The sequence below is a fragment of the Salvelinus namaycush genome, chromosome 26 (assembly GCF_016432855.1).
Source record: "Salvelinus namaycush isolate Seneca chromosome 26, SaNama_1.0, whole genome shotgun sequence".
Lineage (NCBI taxonomy): Eukaryota > Metazoa > Chordata > Actinopteri > Salmoniformes > Salmonidae > Salvelinus > Salvelinus namaycush.
In genome coordinates, this window is record NC_052332.1 from 28,892,585 (window position 1) to 28,908,832 (window position 16,248).

The 16,248-nt window shown below is 42.1% G+C and overlaps 2 protein-coding genes across 3 annotated transcripts; both read left to right on the forward strand.

The window, feature by feature from the left end:
• The first annotated feature begins 5,786 nt into the window (after window positions 1-5,786).
• LOC120021039 (N-acetyllactosaminide beta-1,3-N-acetylglucosaminyltransferase 2) lies at window positions 5,787-7,040 on the forward strand. Its single transcript, XM_038964691.1, has one exon. It carries the CDS (start codon window positions 5,787-5,789, stop codon window positions 7,038-7,040), a length of 1,254 nt encoding a protein of 417 aa, XP_038820619.1.
• A 1,316-nt stretch (window positions 7,041-8,356) lies between these two features.
• LOC120021372 (U4/U6.U5 tri-snRNP-associated protein 1-like) lies at window positions 8,357-15,168 on the forward strand. 2 transcript variants are annotated; one of them, XM_038965113.1, is made up of 21 exons: window positions 8,357-8,431; window positions 8,668-8,970; window positions 9,408-9,462; window positions 9,546-9,601; window positions 9,730-9,856; window positions 9,963-10,065; window positions 10,198-10,275; window positions 10,518-10,617; window positions 10,747-10,892; window positions 11,064-11,270; window positions 11,476-11,585; window positions 11,673-11,809; window positions 11,922-12,046; window positions 12,241-12,408; window positions 12,630-12,740; window positions 12,939-13,026; window positions 13,160-13,250; window positions 13,458-13,593; window positions 13,732-13,821; window positions 14,082-14,203; window positions 14,952-15,168. In XM_038965113.1, the coding sequence occupies exons 2-21, from the start codon at window positions 8,697-8,699 to the stop codon at window positions 14,968-14,970; spliced, it is 2,343 nt and encodes a 780-aa protein (XP_038821041.1). In that variant the 5' UTR covers window positions 8,357-8,431; window positions 8,668-8,696; the 3' UTR covers window positions 14,971-15,168. The 2 variants fall into 2 exon arrangements, with proteins under 2 accessions (XP_038821041.1, XP_038821040.1); XM_038965112.1 differs by having other exon boundaries at window positions 8,365-8,970.
• Window positions 15,169-16,248: the final 1,080 nt, after the last annotated feature.

Genomic DNA, 16,248 nt, shown 5'->3' on the forward strand with positions numbered 1-16,248 from the left:
CTCTAAATACGTAATTGATTCTGGGATTTTTTTCCCTGCCAACTTCGTAATGATGTGTTGATCTATATTTTTTCTACATTTCTGTTTGTTCATGGTGTACACACATTTGTGTGTACGTGCATCTGAGTGCGTTCTTGACTGTGGATCTCTGTAAATGGTTCATCAGTGCTTCTTCCAGTCATCTTACCTTTACCAGGTATTTCCGAAACAATGACCTCCAGCTGCGCTTAGTCTTGCTCTGTATTATTCAATCACTCACCAGACCTCACTAAAGGTGTGCTGTGTGTCAACACGCCATACTCCACTGTGACCTCCACAATGAGTTTCTCTTCCTGCAGTTCTTTTAAGTTAATCTGAATTACATCTTTCTAATGGGATCTATTGTGAATGAGCCTTGTCAAAGAGATGCAGGGCTTACGCAAAGCAGGCATCCACACAATTTAGAAGCTCCCCTGAGGTAAAATGATTAGTCATACATTAGATAAAGGAAAGAAAAGCTGTATAGACGTCACTTTAATCTCTGATTGCTTCTTGAACATTTTCCCTGTTGTTCACGCAACGCAAAGGACTTAATACCGAATTTGTCATGTGATGAGTAAAGACCATTTGTAGTTCCATTTGTAGTTTGCACAAGAAAAGAAGCAAACAATTTAAACAAAGATCTGTTGTATGATTTCCTTGGAACTTGTTGTAAATCTGTGAATTGATGATTTGTGTGATTTTACATCTATTCATGTATGTATTGAAGCCTTGTTTTCTACTGTTCTCTTATTTCCTGTTCCAAATATTGACATCAAGGATGATGCTGATAACCGTCTGATGGACAGATGACAAATTAGAGACATCCTCCTTTATTAATGAGGAGGGTAAGAACTGTCCATAAGATGTGGGGAAACTATCAGAACTGTTCTGTAGTGTTCTCACCCTGTTGCTCTGCTTCCTTGGGAGATCAAAAGGTCAGTTCCGACAGCCTCTGATGACTCTGCTGTAACACTCTCACTTTGTCCAACCCGTTGAACAATTGATTCTCATGAACAGATAATACTATTTTCATATTGTAGTAATGGGTCCCCTTCCCTGTGTGTACAGTTTTATCTTCCTGGAACTTTGATCAGTGATCTTTGTATGGAGTGCAATGTGATTAATATGATGCTGCTTTGTTAGGCAGGCGTGATCAGAGCATCACATTCAGCTGATGGAAAGTGGTGAATTTTACTAAGAACGACTGATACGATCTGGACATGCATGTTCTCAACCCTGCTTATATTTCCTCTGATCAATCCAGACTGCAGTGTACCTGCTCAATGCCACGGTGCATGAGAAAGGATGTAGCATGAGGTAGCCTAGCGGTTAAAAGCATTGGGCCAGTAACCGAAAGGTCGCTAGATGAAAAAACAAGATGAAAAATCTATGTGTGTGCCCTTGAGCAAGGCACTTAACTCTAATTTCTCCTGTAAGTTGCTCTACATAAGAGCATCCACTAAATTACTAAAATGTAAATGTGTTGATCTATATCAGTATTACCGTGTGCACACGCATACAAACTGTATGGTTTTCATCCTGTTCGTAATTGATGGCTCAGGGGGAGAATCTTTATGTTTGAGAACATTCGTCTGTCCTACAACTTACTGTGATAAAGAAACTGTGATATTGCTGTTCAGCGACAATAATAATCAGTGATGTTAATACCAACAATATTAATGGTTGATTACAGGATTACAATGCTGAATGTTATGAGAACCATCTACCCATTGTATATGAAGGACAAGTAAAAGGGAGAGGATAATGATTCTGCAGCCATGATTGCACTCCAAAACATGTGCAGGACAAAAACAGATAGCTGGAATATAAAATCATCCACTGTGTATCATTTCTGGAAAATATGAAAAACCAGAACCGTTTATTGGAATACATTTTTTTTTACATCAAACCATGTGAATCTGTTGTAACAATACTTTCTAGTATGACTTTTTACGTATGAATGGCACACACATGAAAAATCCATATCTATACTGAACAAAAATATAAACGCAACATGCAACAATTTCAACTATTTTACTGAGTTACAGTTCATATAAGGCAATCAGTCAATTTAAATGAATTAATTAGGCCCTAATCTATGGATTTCACATGACTAGGCAGGGGCGCAGCCATGGGTGGGCCTGGGAGGGCATAGGCCCACCCACTTGGGAGCCAAGCCCAGCCAATCAGAATGAGTTTTTCCTCACAAAAGAGATTTATTACAGACAGAAATACTCCTCAGTTTCATCAGCTGTCCGGGTGGCTGGTCTCAGACGATCCCGCAGGTAAAGAAGCCAGATGTGGAGGTCCTGGGCTGGCGTGGTTATAAGTTGTCTGTGGTTGTGAGGCCGGTTGGACGTACTGCCAAATTCTTTAAAACGATATTGGAGGCGGCTTTTGGTAGAGAAAGGAACATTCATTCCTCTGGCAACAGCTCAGGTGGACATTCCTGCAGTCAGCATGCCAATTGCACGCTCCTTCAAAACTTGAGACATCTGTGGCATTGTGTTGTGTGACAAAACTGCACATTTAAGAGTGGCCTTTTATTGTCCCCAGCACAAGGTGCAGCTGTGTAATCATGATGCTGTTTAATCAACTTCTTGATATGCTACACCTGCCAGGTGGATGGATTATCTTGGAAAAGGAGAAATGCTCAATAATGTAATCAAATTTGTGAACAACATTTTTGAGAAATAAGCTTTTTGTGCAGATGGAACATTTCTGGGATCTTTTATTTCAGCTCACGAAACATGGGACCAAAACTTTACATGTTACATTTATATTTTTGTTCAGTATATATACACTGAGCGTACAAAACATTAGTAATTAGTTTATGTCACCTGTTAAATCCACTTCAATCAGTGTAGATGACAGGGAGGAGACAGGTTAAAGAAGGATGTCTTAAGCCTTGAGACAATTGATACATGGATTGTGTATGTGTGCCATTCAGAGGGTGAATGAGCAAGACAAAATATGTAAGTGCCTTTGAACGAGGTATGGTAGTAGGTGCCAGGCGCACCAGTTTGTGTCAAGAACTGCAATACTTCTTTTTCACGCTCAACAGTTTCCCATGTGTATCATGAATGGTCCACCACCAAGGACATCCAGCCAACTTGGCACAACTGTGGGAAGCATTGGAGTCAACATGAGCCAGCATCCCTGTGGAACGCTTTTGACACATGGTACTTCATGCCCCGGTGAATTAAGGCTGTTCTTAGGGCAAAAGGGGTGCAACTCAATATTAGGAAGGTGTTCCTAATATTTTGTACACTCAGTGTATATATTGTGGACTTTGTTGACTGGAAATGTGCACATGTGAAGGTGAAATCAACACAAAAAAATACTTTATTAATATAACGGCACATTAGTGAGTGATACTCTGAAGAAGCACAGAGGCTGCTGCTCTCTCCCAGTGACTGTTGGACATTCAAGCCATGAGTGCCAGTTTGGAAATTATCGAACAGTTACATTATACAGTCAGTGGGACTGTCAGATTGCCATTGATGATTCAGATTTTCACTGAACCCGGATACACCCTGTTCACCATTACATAAGTGTTGGTTGGGAGGCAGGGTGGTGTGATTAGGTACCCTGGGGGCAGATCAATCAGCAGCCCCACTCTGGGACTCACATCCACTGCATGTGATCTGTGTGACAACAGCATCTCCAGCCAACAATAGTAGACAGGTACAGGCATAGTGAAACTGGGAAACACTTGATGTTGCCTTGCCAAGGACCTCAGTCCTTGGTCAATTTTTGGTTCCATCGTTGCATACAAACTGATGATGTCAGGGAAGAGAGGGAATGGGCCATGGCAGGTTTCAGTGAGCAAAAGGGACAGGGCGAGAGGAGGGAGAGCCATAGACCGGCAAGGAATCAAGGGGTAGAGAAATTATACTGATACGGGTGTCCCTCAATGCAGTTAACACGAAAGTGCTAAAACTAAAATGGCCTTAGAGGAAGGGAGTTTTATTCAGGTTTGTACAATGTGTGTTTTCCGTGTGTGTTAAAACTAAAGAGAGATAGTGGTGAAGCTTGAGGCAGTAGGCTATATGTTCACAATCCATATCATGAGAAAAGAAGTGTCAATTTTGAAGTAATCTTTGACATTCAAACTCAACTTAGCCTATGACCTTATAGCTGCAGACATGTTGTCCTCTATAGGCTGTTGTCCTCTAAAAAGTATGATATATTATTATGAAGCTGCCCTTATTATGTCTATATCCATCAATCAAACCATATAGTCAAATACAATTCTGCAATCAGAACAATGCAAATCTGAATGTATATGTTAAACAACTATGCTGAACGAAACTAGGTTGTCTGTGAATTGTAAATACCATGATTTTACAATAAGCCTATTGCTTGGAGGAATTTGACTGTTTGTGTTTGTGGTGGGTGGGTGGCCTCATATTTCAAACCCTCGTGACAGATGTCGTAGGCCTATGGGTGTGGTTTACCTTCTACCTTGTTGCCATCCATCCGTAACGTACGTGCAAATGCTGACTTGTGGGGAATTCACCTGCGGAGCCTCTTCTGCATTCTTCAAGCTCTATGAATGATACCTATTGAACACAATGCTAACCAAAGCTAAGAATTCATATAATTATTTTGATTCAACTCAATGGGACGGTAGGAAAGAATATGGGCAATTTTGTTTTTCCTTTTCCTACCAATGGATAAATGAGGCGTCATGATTTTCTTAAATCTTGGGATGTTGACTAGCCTATGAACAATTTATGCAGCTTGCTCGATTATTGTACTTTGCTGGTGTTAATTTTCTAATTCAATGTTTAATATTAGTTTATTATGTATTCGACTTCTTAGAAGACGCCTACTGTAAACCTAGTCTACAGCCATCACTAAAGGAGCAGAAAAGCATAAGAGGATCGAATAGTCAAAATGATGGATCTTCTATAACATTTTCTTTCCTCTACTGACGCTCACGTCTTCTCCACGCCTGAGCCTACAGTACATTTTGTAAGTTACTCCTGACCTTAGTCTTGTTATAAAATGAACAACAGTATGCTAATGTAATCGGTTGTAATGGAAACCTTATTTTAGCTAATAATGTAGGTCTACATTTTGTCTTTAGGATATTATTCCAAATGTATTCATTATAACCTCTAAGTTGTATGTGATTGTTGATCTTTTGGGGGGGGGTTCATGATGGCAAACATACATTCACAATAGCAAAATGTAGACAAAACTATGTGGGTTAATAACCTTGAAATGAGTATTACATGGAAGTTGTTATATCTCTGGTAACTGGATGTTTGTTAGTTTATTTTCACCAACTTTGAGAGGAATAGGAAACATGGTATACCTTCAGCTTTCCTAATCAATGTTGTGTTGAAAGGTACATGATGTAAATATCTTGGGCTGTGTGATGCTCTGAGTCCTTGGCCAAGCACAGATAACAAGCCTCTCTGGAGCATCACCTAGGACACTGACCCTCAGAGACCTGCAGTTGCCTCTAGTTCTGACTGGCTGTATCCCCTTATTGGTCTCACATTAATAAAACAAAGTACCTCATTTTGATAACTACTTATGCTCTTCATTTAACCCGTTTATATGCTCATGTTTTTTTTGCCAGTGAGTTGCTAACCCCCCCTCCTCTATTTCTCGCTCTTTCTCTCTCTTCATTCTTTCTATTCATGTCCTACTGCATGCAGCAGCCAATGGCCCGATGCCGATGCAATGGAACGATCTTGTGCCTCTGCCTCATGCCCTGTGTGATGATGGGACATCTCCTGGTTTATATCATGGTGTCCATATTTGTATCCATATCCTACTCCCCTCCCCACCTACCTGTCCACTTTGTTGCCCCAGGGGTCTCTGCCAACTCTGGGGCACTGGCCTCCCATCCCCTGGGCCCCTTCTGGAACCTTCGCCTGGAGGACAGTGCTTTGTGGAACCAGCTTCAGCATCTCTGGGACCGGCGCCATAACCCCATTTTGAGGGGCAACTCAACTGCAGGTATGATCACAAGGATTAGCACTCAGCCACCAGAGATGGAGGTCTCCTCAGACTGTGGCCCAGACAAGTGCTGGCTGCCTCACCTACCTGACTTCAATACCCTGCCAGAGCAGATGAGGGCATTCGTCCAGTCCATGCATTGCAGGGTGTACCCCTTCCTCATGAACCAGCCCAGAGTGTGTGCTGGCAATGAAAGCACTGGGCCGGAGCTACCTATGCTGCTAATGGCCATCAAATCCCAGGTGGGTAACTTTGAGAACAGGCAGGCTATCCGGGAAACATGGGGGAGAAGTGGCTGGGTGAAGGGGGAGCTCGGGGGGAGAGGTGGGCTGGTGCGCACAGTCTTTCTGCTGGGTAGACAGGACTCGACAACGGGCCCTCACCCAGACCTTGGGGGCCTCCTGATGCTGGAGAGCCAGCAGTATGGGGACATCCTGCAGTGGGACTTCAGGGACACTTTCTTTAACCTGACCCTGAAAGATCTGCTTTTCTGGCATTGGCTTCAGAACCACTGTCCAGGGGCACAGTTTGTCTTCAAGGGTGATGATGATGTTTTTGTTAGGACAAGTTCTCTCCTGGACTACCTGCATAAACAGAGGGAGGAGAACGGCATGTGGAGCGCAGATAGGAACAAAACTGAGAAGATAAAGGATTTATTTGTGGGGGATGTAATTCAGAATGCAATGCCAAACCGACAGCCAACCACCAAATACTATATCTCAGAGAGTTTTTACAAAGGTGCATACCCACCATATGCTGGTGGAGGAGGGGTGGTGTACTCTGGTGCACTTGCTATGCGTCTGAGACAAGTGTCAGAGAGGGTGCATCTGTTCCCCATCGATGATGTGTATCTGGGCATGTGCCTCCACAGACTTGGGGTGGCCCCCATCCATCACCCTGGATTTTATACCTTTGATCTCCCAGAAACAGAGAGAGAGAAGCCTTGTTCTTACAGCTCTGTGCTACTGGTTCATAAGCGAAACCCTAAAGAGATGCTCACACTATGGAGGCGGCTGCAGAGTCCACCCTCACCATGCTGAAGAAACTAGACCACCAGACCACGGTCATTAGGCTGTGGTGTAAAGTACTTAAGTACAAATACTTTAAAGTACTACTTAAGTCGTTTTTTGGGGTATCTGTACTTTACTATTTATGTTTTGACAACTTTTACTCCACTACATACCGAAAGAAAATAATGTACTTTTTATTCCATACGTTTTCCCTGACACCCAAAAGTACTCGTTACATTTTGAATTCTTAGCAGGACAGGAAAATGGTTCAATTCATGCACTTATCAAAAGAACATCCCTGATCATCCCTACTGTTTCTGATCTGGCGGACTCACTAAATACAAATGCTTCGTTTGTAAATATTGTCTGAGTGTTGGAGTAAGCCCCTGGCTATCCGTAAATTTAAAAAAGCAAAAATCATGCTGCCTGGTTTGCCTAATATAAGGAATTTGAGAAGATTTATACTTTTGATAATTAAGTATATTTGAGCAATTACATGTACTTTTGATACTTAAGTATATTTAAAACCAAATACTTTTAGACTTATTCAAGTAGTATTTTACTGGGTGACTTGCACTTTTATTTGAGTCATTTTCTATTAAGGTATCTTTATTTTTACTCAAGTATGACAATAGGGCTCTTTTTCCACCACTGCCATTAGGGCAATGGTGACCATAGCTTCAATCCTCTGTGCTTAAGTTACTTAATTTACTTGTCTCAGAACATGTCATCAAGACATTTTAAGTCTGTTTCATTCCAATTCCAATAAAATCAATTCAACTGTCAGTTGAATTTTTTGCTTGATGTTCAAATAAATAAATAATTGTATTTCACATGTAGATAGAAACACATTTATTTATGTGAAATTGAGAAGTAGTTGTTATAGGCTTTTTACAATTTAACCATACGGTATTTGTGCTGGCTATTCTCAAGTGGCATGTTATGTATATGAAAATACAAACTTTTAATAACATAGTCATAGATTTTGTATGACACAATATCATATATCATGAGACTTGCAAATACATTTTTTATTTATTTAAAAATATTATTTTTCACCTTATCTCTTCTATTTTTATTTTCAACAAAACATTGGCCTAGTTCACTCTACTTCACTGTGTCAAACAAAATGTCACAGTGTGAAGTTGGTATTTTCACAACAGTAGGCTATCATCAAAACCACAAATATAACTCAAAAATATTACCTGCAAATAGACTTATTCAACACAATCCAGGGAAAACGAAATCACTTCGTGTACTTCAGATGGAAGTATCAGGAGTCGGTTTTCTCACATAGTTCATTCAACAACAAAAAGTATTTGTTCTGAAGTGACGTTTCATTTGACCCCGGAAATAAATTGAAAAAGGTCATTCTCAAGTCGTCCACTCGTTTCCAGTGCTATTTGTGTTTTTGTTCACACGTAAGTAAAGACTTGCTTAAACAATTTGTTGCAGCTTGCCCTGAGATGGGGTTTTACGAGCAATGTTTTTGACTATAGTTTTACGTTTTTTCTCTAGCCATATAACTTAATAAAATATCTTAATCGTCTACTGACTGTCAACAATCGCTGGCACGTTACCTTAGCTAGCGAATATAAACGTTAACTGTTGCATACGGACAGGTAAAGTTAGTAGTATTTTTTTATTTTTAAACTAGCTAGCAAGCACTTTTACATAACAAGGAAGATGGGTTCGTCGAAAAAACACAAGGAAAAGGGCCGTGATAAAGATAAGGATGCCGAAGAACGTGGTCACCGCGAACACAAAAAACACCGTCATAAGGACCGGGAGAGGGACAAGGAACGAGATAGCAACCGAGAGCGGGAGAAAAGGAAACGGTCCAGATCGAAGGAAAGGAGTGGACGGGGTTCCGAGAGAGACGGTCGCAGTAAAGGGGAGAGGAGTACTGGGGAGCCTCGCGTAAAGAAAGAAAAAGTGGAGCCCGGATGTGAGGGCACAGGTAAATACATCAGTCATGCAGATTTCCACATACACAAACATTCATAACTACATCTTATCAGTGCGCAATACACTCAATTATAAACTAGGTGGTTCGAGTCCTGAATGATGATTGGCTGACAGCCGTGGTATATCAGAATGTATACCATGGGTATGACAAAACATTTATTTTTGCTAATTATGTTGGTAACCAGTTTATAATGGCAATAAGGCAGCTCGGGGGTTTGTGGTATATGGCCAGTATACCACGACTAAGGGCTGTATCCAGGCACTCCACATTATGTTGTGCTTAAGAACAGCCTTTAACTGTGGTATATTGGCCATATACCACACCCCCTCGGGCCTTATTGCTTAAGTAGTCTGACCTATTGCATATATGACATTGAAGATGCCAGGTTTTCTCCTGTGTTGTTGACTTAAATTGTTCTTTTCCTCTAGAAATTGCACCACAGTCTGCAAGTGGAGATGCCTCGCTTACCATTGAAGAGACAAAGTAAGTGAAAGATAGACATTGAATGATGGCGCACTGATGGTGGTCAATTCTGAATAACTCTTCCCTGGTTTTCTTTCTAACAGCAAGCTGAGGGCCAAGCTTGGTCTGAAGCCTCTTGAAATGACTGACACCACTAAAGGTGAGGCAAACTTAAGCCATGTTACTTCTCTGACTAGAACTAGATGACCATGTTTGTAGTAGTAAGGTCATGTGAGACTTGCTGATTTGTAATTTTACTGACTCACCCCTCCCTGTCTGCTGCCCCAGAGCTCGGCACGAAGGAGCAGCCAATTGTTGCAGAGACGATCAACCCAGTGTACATTAAACAGCAGAAAGAGATGCGGGAGAAACTGGCAGCTCTGAAGGAAAAGAGGCTCCTCAATAAGAAACTGGGGTAAGGTCTAAACGGCAGGAAGGCTGTACATACACCAACTTGGACTATAGTAGTTAGTGATTCAATTCATTTATTTTTTCTCTTCCTCTCCTGCTGTGGTTTTCAGGAAAGTGAAGACCTTAGCAGAAGAAGACTGGCTGGATGACACTGTTGCCTGGGTTGAGAGGAGCCGGAAGATGGCCAAAGAGAAAGAACTGGCAGAGAAGAGAGTGAGTAGGGTGGGAACCATGGGGGAAGGAGGAGGGCTGTGAGATGAAGGGAGCTGTTTGTGTGTATTAGTCACGATGTTATTTTGTACTCAGTTTTTAATTGGTTCCTTTATTTCCTTTCTTTCCCTATAGGCCAAGCTTCTGCAGGAGATGGATGAGGAGTTTGGTGTGAGCAATCTGGTGGAGGAGGAGTTTGGACAGACCAACAAGGTCAAATCTCCTCGTGTTGAATATCTCAACTGCTTAACTTACTGGTTTGTGTGTGTGATTGCAAGCTAGATATAAACAGCATTCCGGCAATATGCCAGCCCCCCCCCCCCCCCCCCCCCCCTGTAAAGTCACTACCCCTAAGGGAGGCACTTTATGTCTTGATTCTGTGCAGACTGAGTCAAGTGATCTGATGTGAGAGAATGCCTCTAGGTCTTATGTTCTTATGCTTGTCTTTGTTATAGGCCGCTTACAGCTCTCGGGACCTAAAGGGTCTCACTGTGCAGCACAAGATGGAGTCATTTAATGAAGGGGAGACTGTCATTCTTACACTGCAAGACAAAGGTGAGAGCAGGTTGAAATGTTACCAATAACACACAAATATATTAATGAAGACCATGCTTAAGCCAGATCCACATCATAAAAATAGGGGTGCATGCCCACCCACTCATTGCCCTTTTGTGTGTCTTTCAGGTGTGCTTGATGAAGAGGGGGGCGATGTTCTTGTAAATGTGGGTCTGGTGGACAAAGAAAATGCTGAGAAGAATGTGGAGTTGAAGAAGAAAAAGCCTGATTACAAAGCCTATGAAGAGGACGAGAGTGTGGATGACATGGTTACGGTAAGGACGAGAGTGTGTGGATGGCATGGTTACGGTAAGGACGAGAGTGTGTGGATGACATGGTTAGGGTAAGAAATGCAGTGTCAACTTCGTTTTTCATTATTTCTGAAATACTGGCATGTCACTCTCACCGCTTAATTCAATCTCACTGTCCAATGTCCACCTCTGCAGTTCAAGCCGCGCACTGTGCTGGGCAAGTATGATGAGGAGATTGATGGAGAGAAGAAGAAGAGTTTCCGGCTGAGCAAAGGGGGCTGTGCTGAGGGGGAACGGGAACGGGAGCTCCTGGCCATCAGGGAGACCCTGAGGAACCAGGCCCAGTCCCTGGAGATGCCTGCTCTCGCTATTGCCTCAGAGTACTACACACCCCAGGAGATGGTGAGGGCTGTGAGGAGGGGGTGCTCTGGAGAGGGCCTTGGAAGCTGTCCTTTGGATATGTTTGCTCTTGTCTCAGACGTAATGCTTGAATGCGTTTTCTTTTGAATATTAAGTCTGTGTGTTTGAGAATTGTTCACACACTATGAGTTATCATTAATTGTTGTCATTATTCACAGGCAGGTTCTTACTTATTTTGTTATTATAGGTGGGCTTTAAGAAGACCAAGCAGCGTGTCAGGAAGATCAGGAAGAAGGAGAAGGCATTGCCTGATGAGCTCCAATTAGACGACACACGCAACACCGACTTTGGCTCCAGGTTCTGCTCCCATCAGCTTCGCTTCAATCTGAATGACAGAGTAGCCTTTATTTTATAATTTTTTCTGACTCTTTCTCTCTTCTTCAGGGCTCGGGGTCGGGGTCGCAAGCAGTTGGATGAGGAGGGCCAGGAAGGGGTGAAGGAGCGTGTTATCATACCGGGACTAGATGTACCCCAACAGTCAGATGACATCAGGATGGCGGACATGGACATCAGTGACGATGGTGGGGGAGACATCTGTTAGTGGTTTAGTGATGAGCTAAATACATGTCTGGTTCACTCATGCCTGGTTTACTTCAATATTATGACAACACTTACTCTTTATTTTTCCTTCAGAGAACTTCACCCCCCCTGATCTGGCTGTGCTGGAGGAGGACGAGGCAGAGCAGGAGCTGCAAAAGCAGCTGGAGAAACAGCGAAAACTCAAACAGAAACAGCTGCTCAAAAACTCTGGGGAAAAGGTGTGAGCATTCTGTTCAGAGCTGTTCCTCTTTACGATGCTAGAATATCACTGTGTCCAAAGATCAGTATACTGGATAGGATCTCTCCTTTGACAATGGAAAACAGCAATATTGAGTGGATTACTAACAAATCTGTTGTGATATTTAATCACCAATAAATGTTTAAACATTGTTCTCACTCTCTTGGCCCTCAGGTGGCAGAGCAGGTCCGAGGGCTTGCAAGAGGGGACGACAGTGACGATGAAGAAGACAAAAACAACCTGAACATTGTGTTCAACGCCACCTCTGAGTTCTGCAGAACTCTGGGTGACATCCCCACCTACGGCCTGTCGGGAAACCGAGAGGACCAGGAGGACATCATGGTGGGTACAGTGCAAGAGACAGGCTATAGCTAACTGTTTTAAAAACATTTTAAAAAGATGTACATCATTAGAATTGGCACATGACCACCTCATGAACAAGGAAGCGATTCCAATTGTATTCTAATGGGCTCAGTAGGGAGAATTGAAATAACCATGAGCTCTGTGTGTTTGCGCTTGAACACTGGTTTGTCTCTTGTATCAACTGTATTCTTCTGTTGTAGGATTTCGAGCAGGAGGCGGAGAGAGATGGCGCTGGCGGTTCAGACTCCGATGGGGATGAGAATGTTGGCTGGAGCATCGTCAATGTGGATGAGGAGCAGAAGCAGCCTGATGTGAGTCATCCTACTGCCTTGTAGTCTCATGCATTTCCCATGCATTTACCAGTAGTGCTCATTTTGGAGTCCTCTAGTAGGTAATATAGAGAATAACATACCATGACCCATAAGAATACGCAAAGCTTTTTCCCCCTGAACTACTGAAGTGAAAATGTGTCAGCTGGATGTGCTTGACTTGCCTCTCCTATCTCGTAGTTCGCCACAGCCTCGACCACCATCCTGGATGAAGAACCCATTGTCAACTCTGGGCTGGCTGCTGCCTTGGCGCTCTGCAAGAATAAGGGTAAGAGATTGGGGGTAGACAGCCCCACTTTGACAGTATTTGTTTAGAAAAGGATTGTCCTGTTTATCTATTCCTCTTGTCTCCTATCTCCATAGTTTCGTTCATGCTCTCATACTCTTCTTCTCTCCCTTAGGTCTCTTGGACACTCAAATGCAGAAGATATCCCGTGTCCGTGCACCTACCGGTGCCCTGCCCAATGATAACTACAGCATTGAGGACAAGATGTGAGCTACCTCTACTTTTTGTGCTTATATGCTAGTTAAATAATCACCACTTTCTCAGACATTGCAAAAGTTACAACATAAATAAAATGGCATGTATTTAGTAATTTACCTTTTTGGGGGGGGCTCAAAGCCTGGTTTGCTCTTGTGTAATGTATGAAAACACGTTAGCCTCCATGGAATACTCTATCCTTGTTTCTCCAACTCTAGGACTATAGATGACAAGTACAGTCGGAGGGAGGAATATAGAGGCTTCACCCAGGACTTCAAGGAGAAGGACGCCTACAAGCCAGACGTCAAGATTGAGTATGTGGATGAATCTGGACGGAAGCTCACTCCCAAAGAGGTACATTGTTATTTAAAATTCCCTTAAAATCATTGACATGCAGAATGATGATTTTGTCAAATGTGTCAATTGCTGTTTTTAATGTAGGTAAATGGTGCTCATTGAGAATATTTCACGCTAGCCCTATTCTTTCTCTAGGCTTTCCGGCAGCTCTCACATCGGTTCCATGGGAAGGGGTCTGGCAAGATGAAGACTGAGAGGAGGATGAAAAAGCTGGAAGAGGAAGCGGTATGTCTAACTAAGCTCACTCAAAGATGATTATTTATTTTAACTGAAATCTGAACTTTTTTTTTTTCTTTCTCTGATACTTTTCATCGCATATGGCTTTCAATTGAATAACACTTTATTTTCAGGCCTTACTAGAAAATTCATGTTGCAGGGCTTGCCCAATTTGAGTCCTTGAGGATATGACCTAGCAAGCTTCCAGTCTAGTCAGTGGTTTGACCGAGTATGTATTTAAATACCTCCCCCCACGTGTCTCTTATCAGCTGCTGAAGAAGATGAGCAGTAGTGATACCCCTCTAGGAACTGTCGCTTTGCTTCAGGAGAAACAGAAGTCACAGAAAACCCCCTACATTGTTCTGAGTGGGAGTGGGAAGAGCATGAATGCGTGAGTATTTTACCAACCTCTTTATTTTTCCTTTCTTTCACCCTGTCTTGTATGTATTTCTAGTCTAATTACAGTGACACTTTTTGTGATTGATTAAACCTGGGATGGGCAACTGGCACCCCCCTTTTTGTAGGAACTCAGTCGGGGTCTCAACTTACTGTTGAGAATATGAATAGTAGAATACACAAGGTGCAATTTCGAAATTTGGTTGTGCATCAGCAGTTTCTCTCATGTCAGTCACTGACTGATACTCAATTTGCCCGTGTCTGCAAAAAAAAAAAAAAAAGTAAATTAGTCTAGCGGCCAGTTATCTGAATTGTAGTACTCATGGTAAAATGACCGACCGGCGAGCTCCTGTTGATGTAGTCACCCCCACTCAGTTACATTAAACTGCAAACCTTTCTCTCCGCCCATGGCAAAATGTGTAAATGTGCAGGAAAGGAACTCTAAAACAACTTTTTACAACAAAATGTCACTTGGGGCTCCCCAAAAGGCTGGCTGACTGCGTGTGTGGGAACGCAGACCCGCGAGCCACTGCTGTCCCTCGTGAGTTCTGATTGGGTTAAATGTATCCCAGTTTCCCATCCGTGGATTACACAGAGCAGGGTTGCAAGTAACAGCTCAGTATTTCATTTCAATGTTTTTAATTTTAAGGAGAATGTGAACTGAGTATGTACCTAGTTATTCTTCACACTACTGTCTGTTTCCCTCTTAATATGCTTTGTCTGTAATCCTCCTCTTTCCCCAGAAACAACATCACCAAATAGATGTGGTTGAGGGATCTGACTAGTGAGGATGCGTGCCGTGCACCATTGACACACTGATGTTAAGTTTATTTTCCTTATTGAATAAAATCAAGTAGCTGCCTATTACTGTGTGTAAAGAAAGTCGTTGTGGCTTTTGACCCTGGATTTGTCTACAGTGATTATAATTTGTTATTTACATACATTAAAGATTTGACATGACTTCGTCTGGTTCCTTCATTTTCTTAATTTGTTTGCAGCATGTGAATGCTTGCAGTTGATGTAGAAGGTACATACCTGATTAGTAGTGCTGAGCGATTAGTGCTTTTTGAGTTCGCATTTGGTTAGATTCTTTTTTTTAAATCACGGTTTTCAGTTGATTATTTTTGTACACATGCATTATGAAATTACATATTTTGAGCTTCAAAATCCCAAAATAGTGAACATTCAATTGCCAATGTATTGCATTGTCTGTTAGGTCCATATAGGAAATTACTATGAAATAAAATATTTCAGTTGTGTATATTACTTAGTTTTATTTAATGACATTGGTTGTGTTTGTAAATTCAATCTGGAGTGTGCTCTGGGTTTACGTAAATTCAGAGCGTTGCGCTCTCGGAGCATACACTGGACGCTCTGCCCGGCGAGTAGGGTTGATAGCGTTCTGACCTCACAACGGCAGTCAAGCGCCCAAGTTAATTGGCTAACGTTGGCTAGCATGCTAGCTACTTCCAGACACATGAGAAAACCCAGTGGTGGAAAAATTACCCAATTATCATACTTGAGTAAAAGTAAAGATACCCGAATAGAAAATTACTCAAGTGAAAGTCACCCAGTAAAATACTACTTGAATAAGTGAAAGTATTGTTTTAAATATACTTAAGTATCACGAGTACATGTAATTGCAAAAATATACTTTAGTATCAAAAGTAAAAGTATAAATCACTTAAAATTCCTTATATTAAGCAAACCAAGCGGCGCCATTTTACTTGCCCTAGCAGAGATGGTTAGGCTGTTTCCATGTTATCCAGAACATTGGTGTCTAACTGCTGCTGGCAACAATTTAATTATACATTTTTGCCGAAGTTTACTGACACCGGCCATATTCAACGTGTTCAACATACTCAACATTTCTGCGCTCTGGAGTCGTAGATGGCCAGAGCGGATTTACGAACGCATCCCTTTATAATTGTTCATTCCTTAAAGTCAACTCAAATTTTGCTCAGGTGGTGTCAGGCAGTAGCAGAGCGCATTCTCCTGTCTCAATTGTCTCACCTAAGTGAAACCGCTGAAAACACTGTC

Bases quoted from the DNA above. Each gene is read 5' to 3' on its own strand.
- LOC120021039 (XM_038964691.1), top strand. From the start codon at position 5,787: ATGGTGTCCATATTTGTATCCATATCCTACTCCCCTCCCCACCTACCT.
- LOC120021372 (XM_038965113.1), top strand. From the start codon at position 8,697: ATGGGTTCGTCGAAAAAACACAAGGAAAAGGGCCGTGATAAAGATAAG. The intron at 9,857-9,962 runs GTAAGGTCTAAA...TGTGGTTTTCAG, and splicing joins CTCCTCAATAAGAAACTGGG to GAAAGTGAAGACCTTAGCAG. The intron at 13,822-14,081 runs GTATGTCTAACT...GTCTCTTATCAG, and splicing joins AAAAGCTGGAAGAGGAAGCG to CTGCTGAAGAAGATGAGCAG.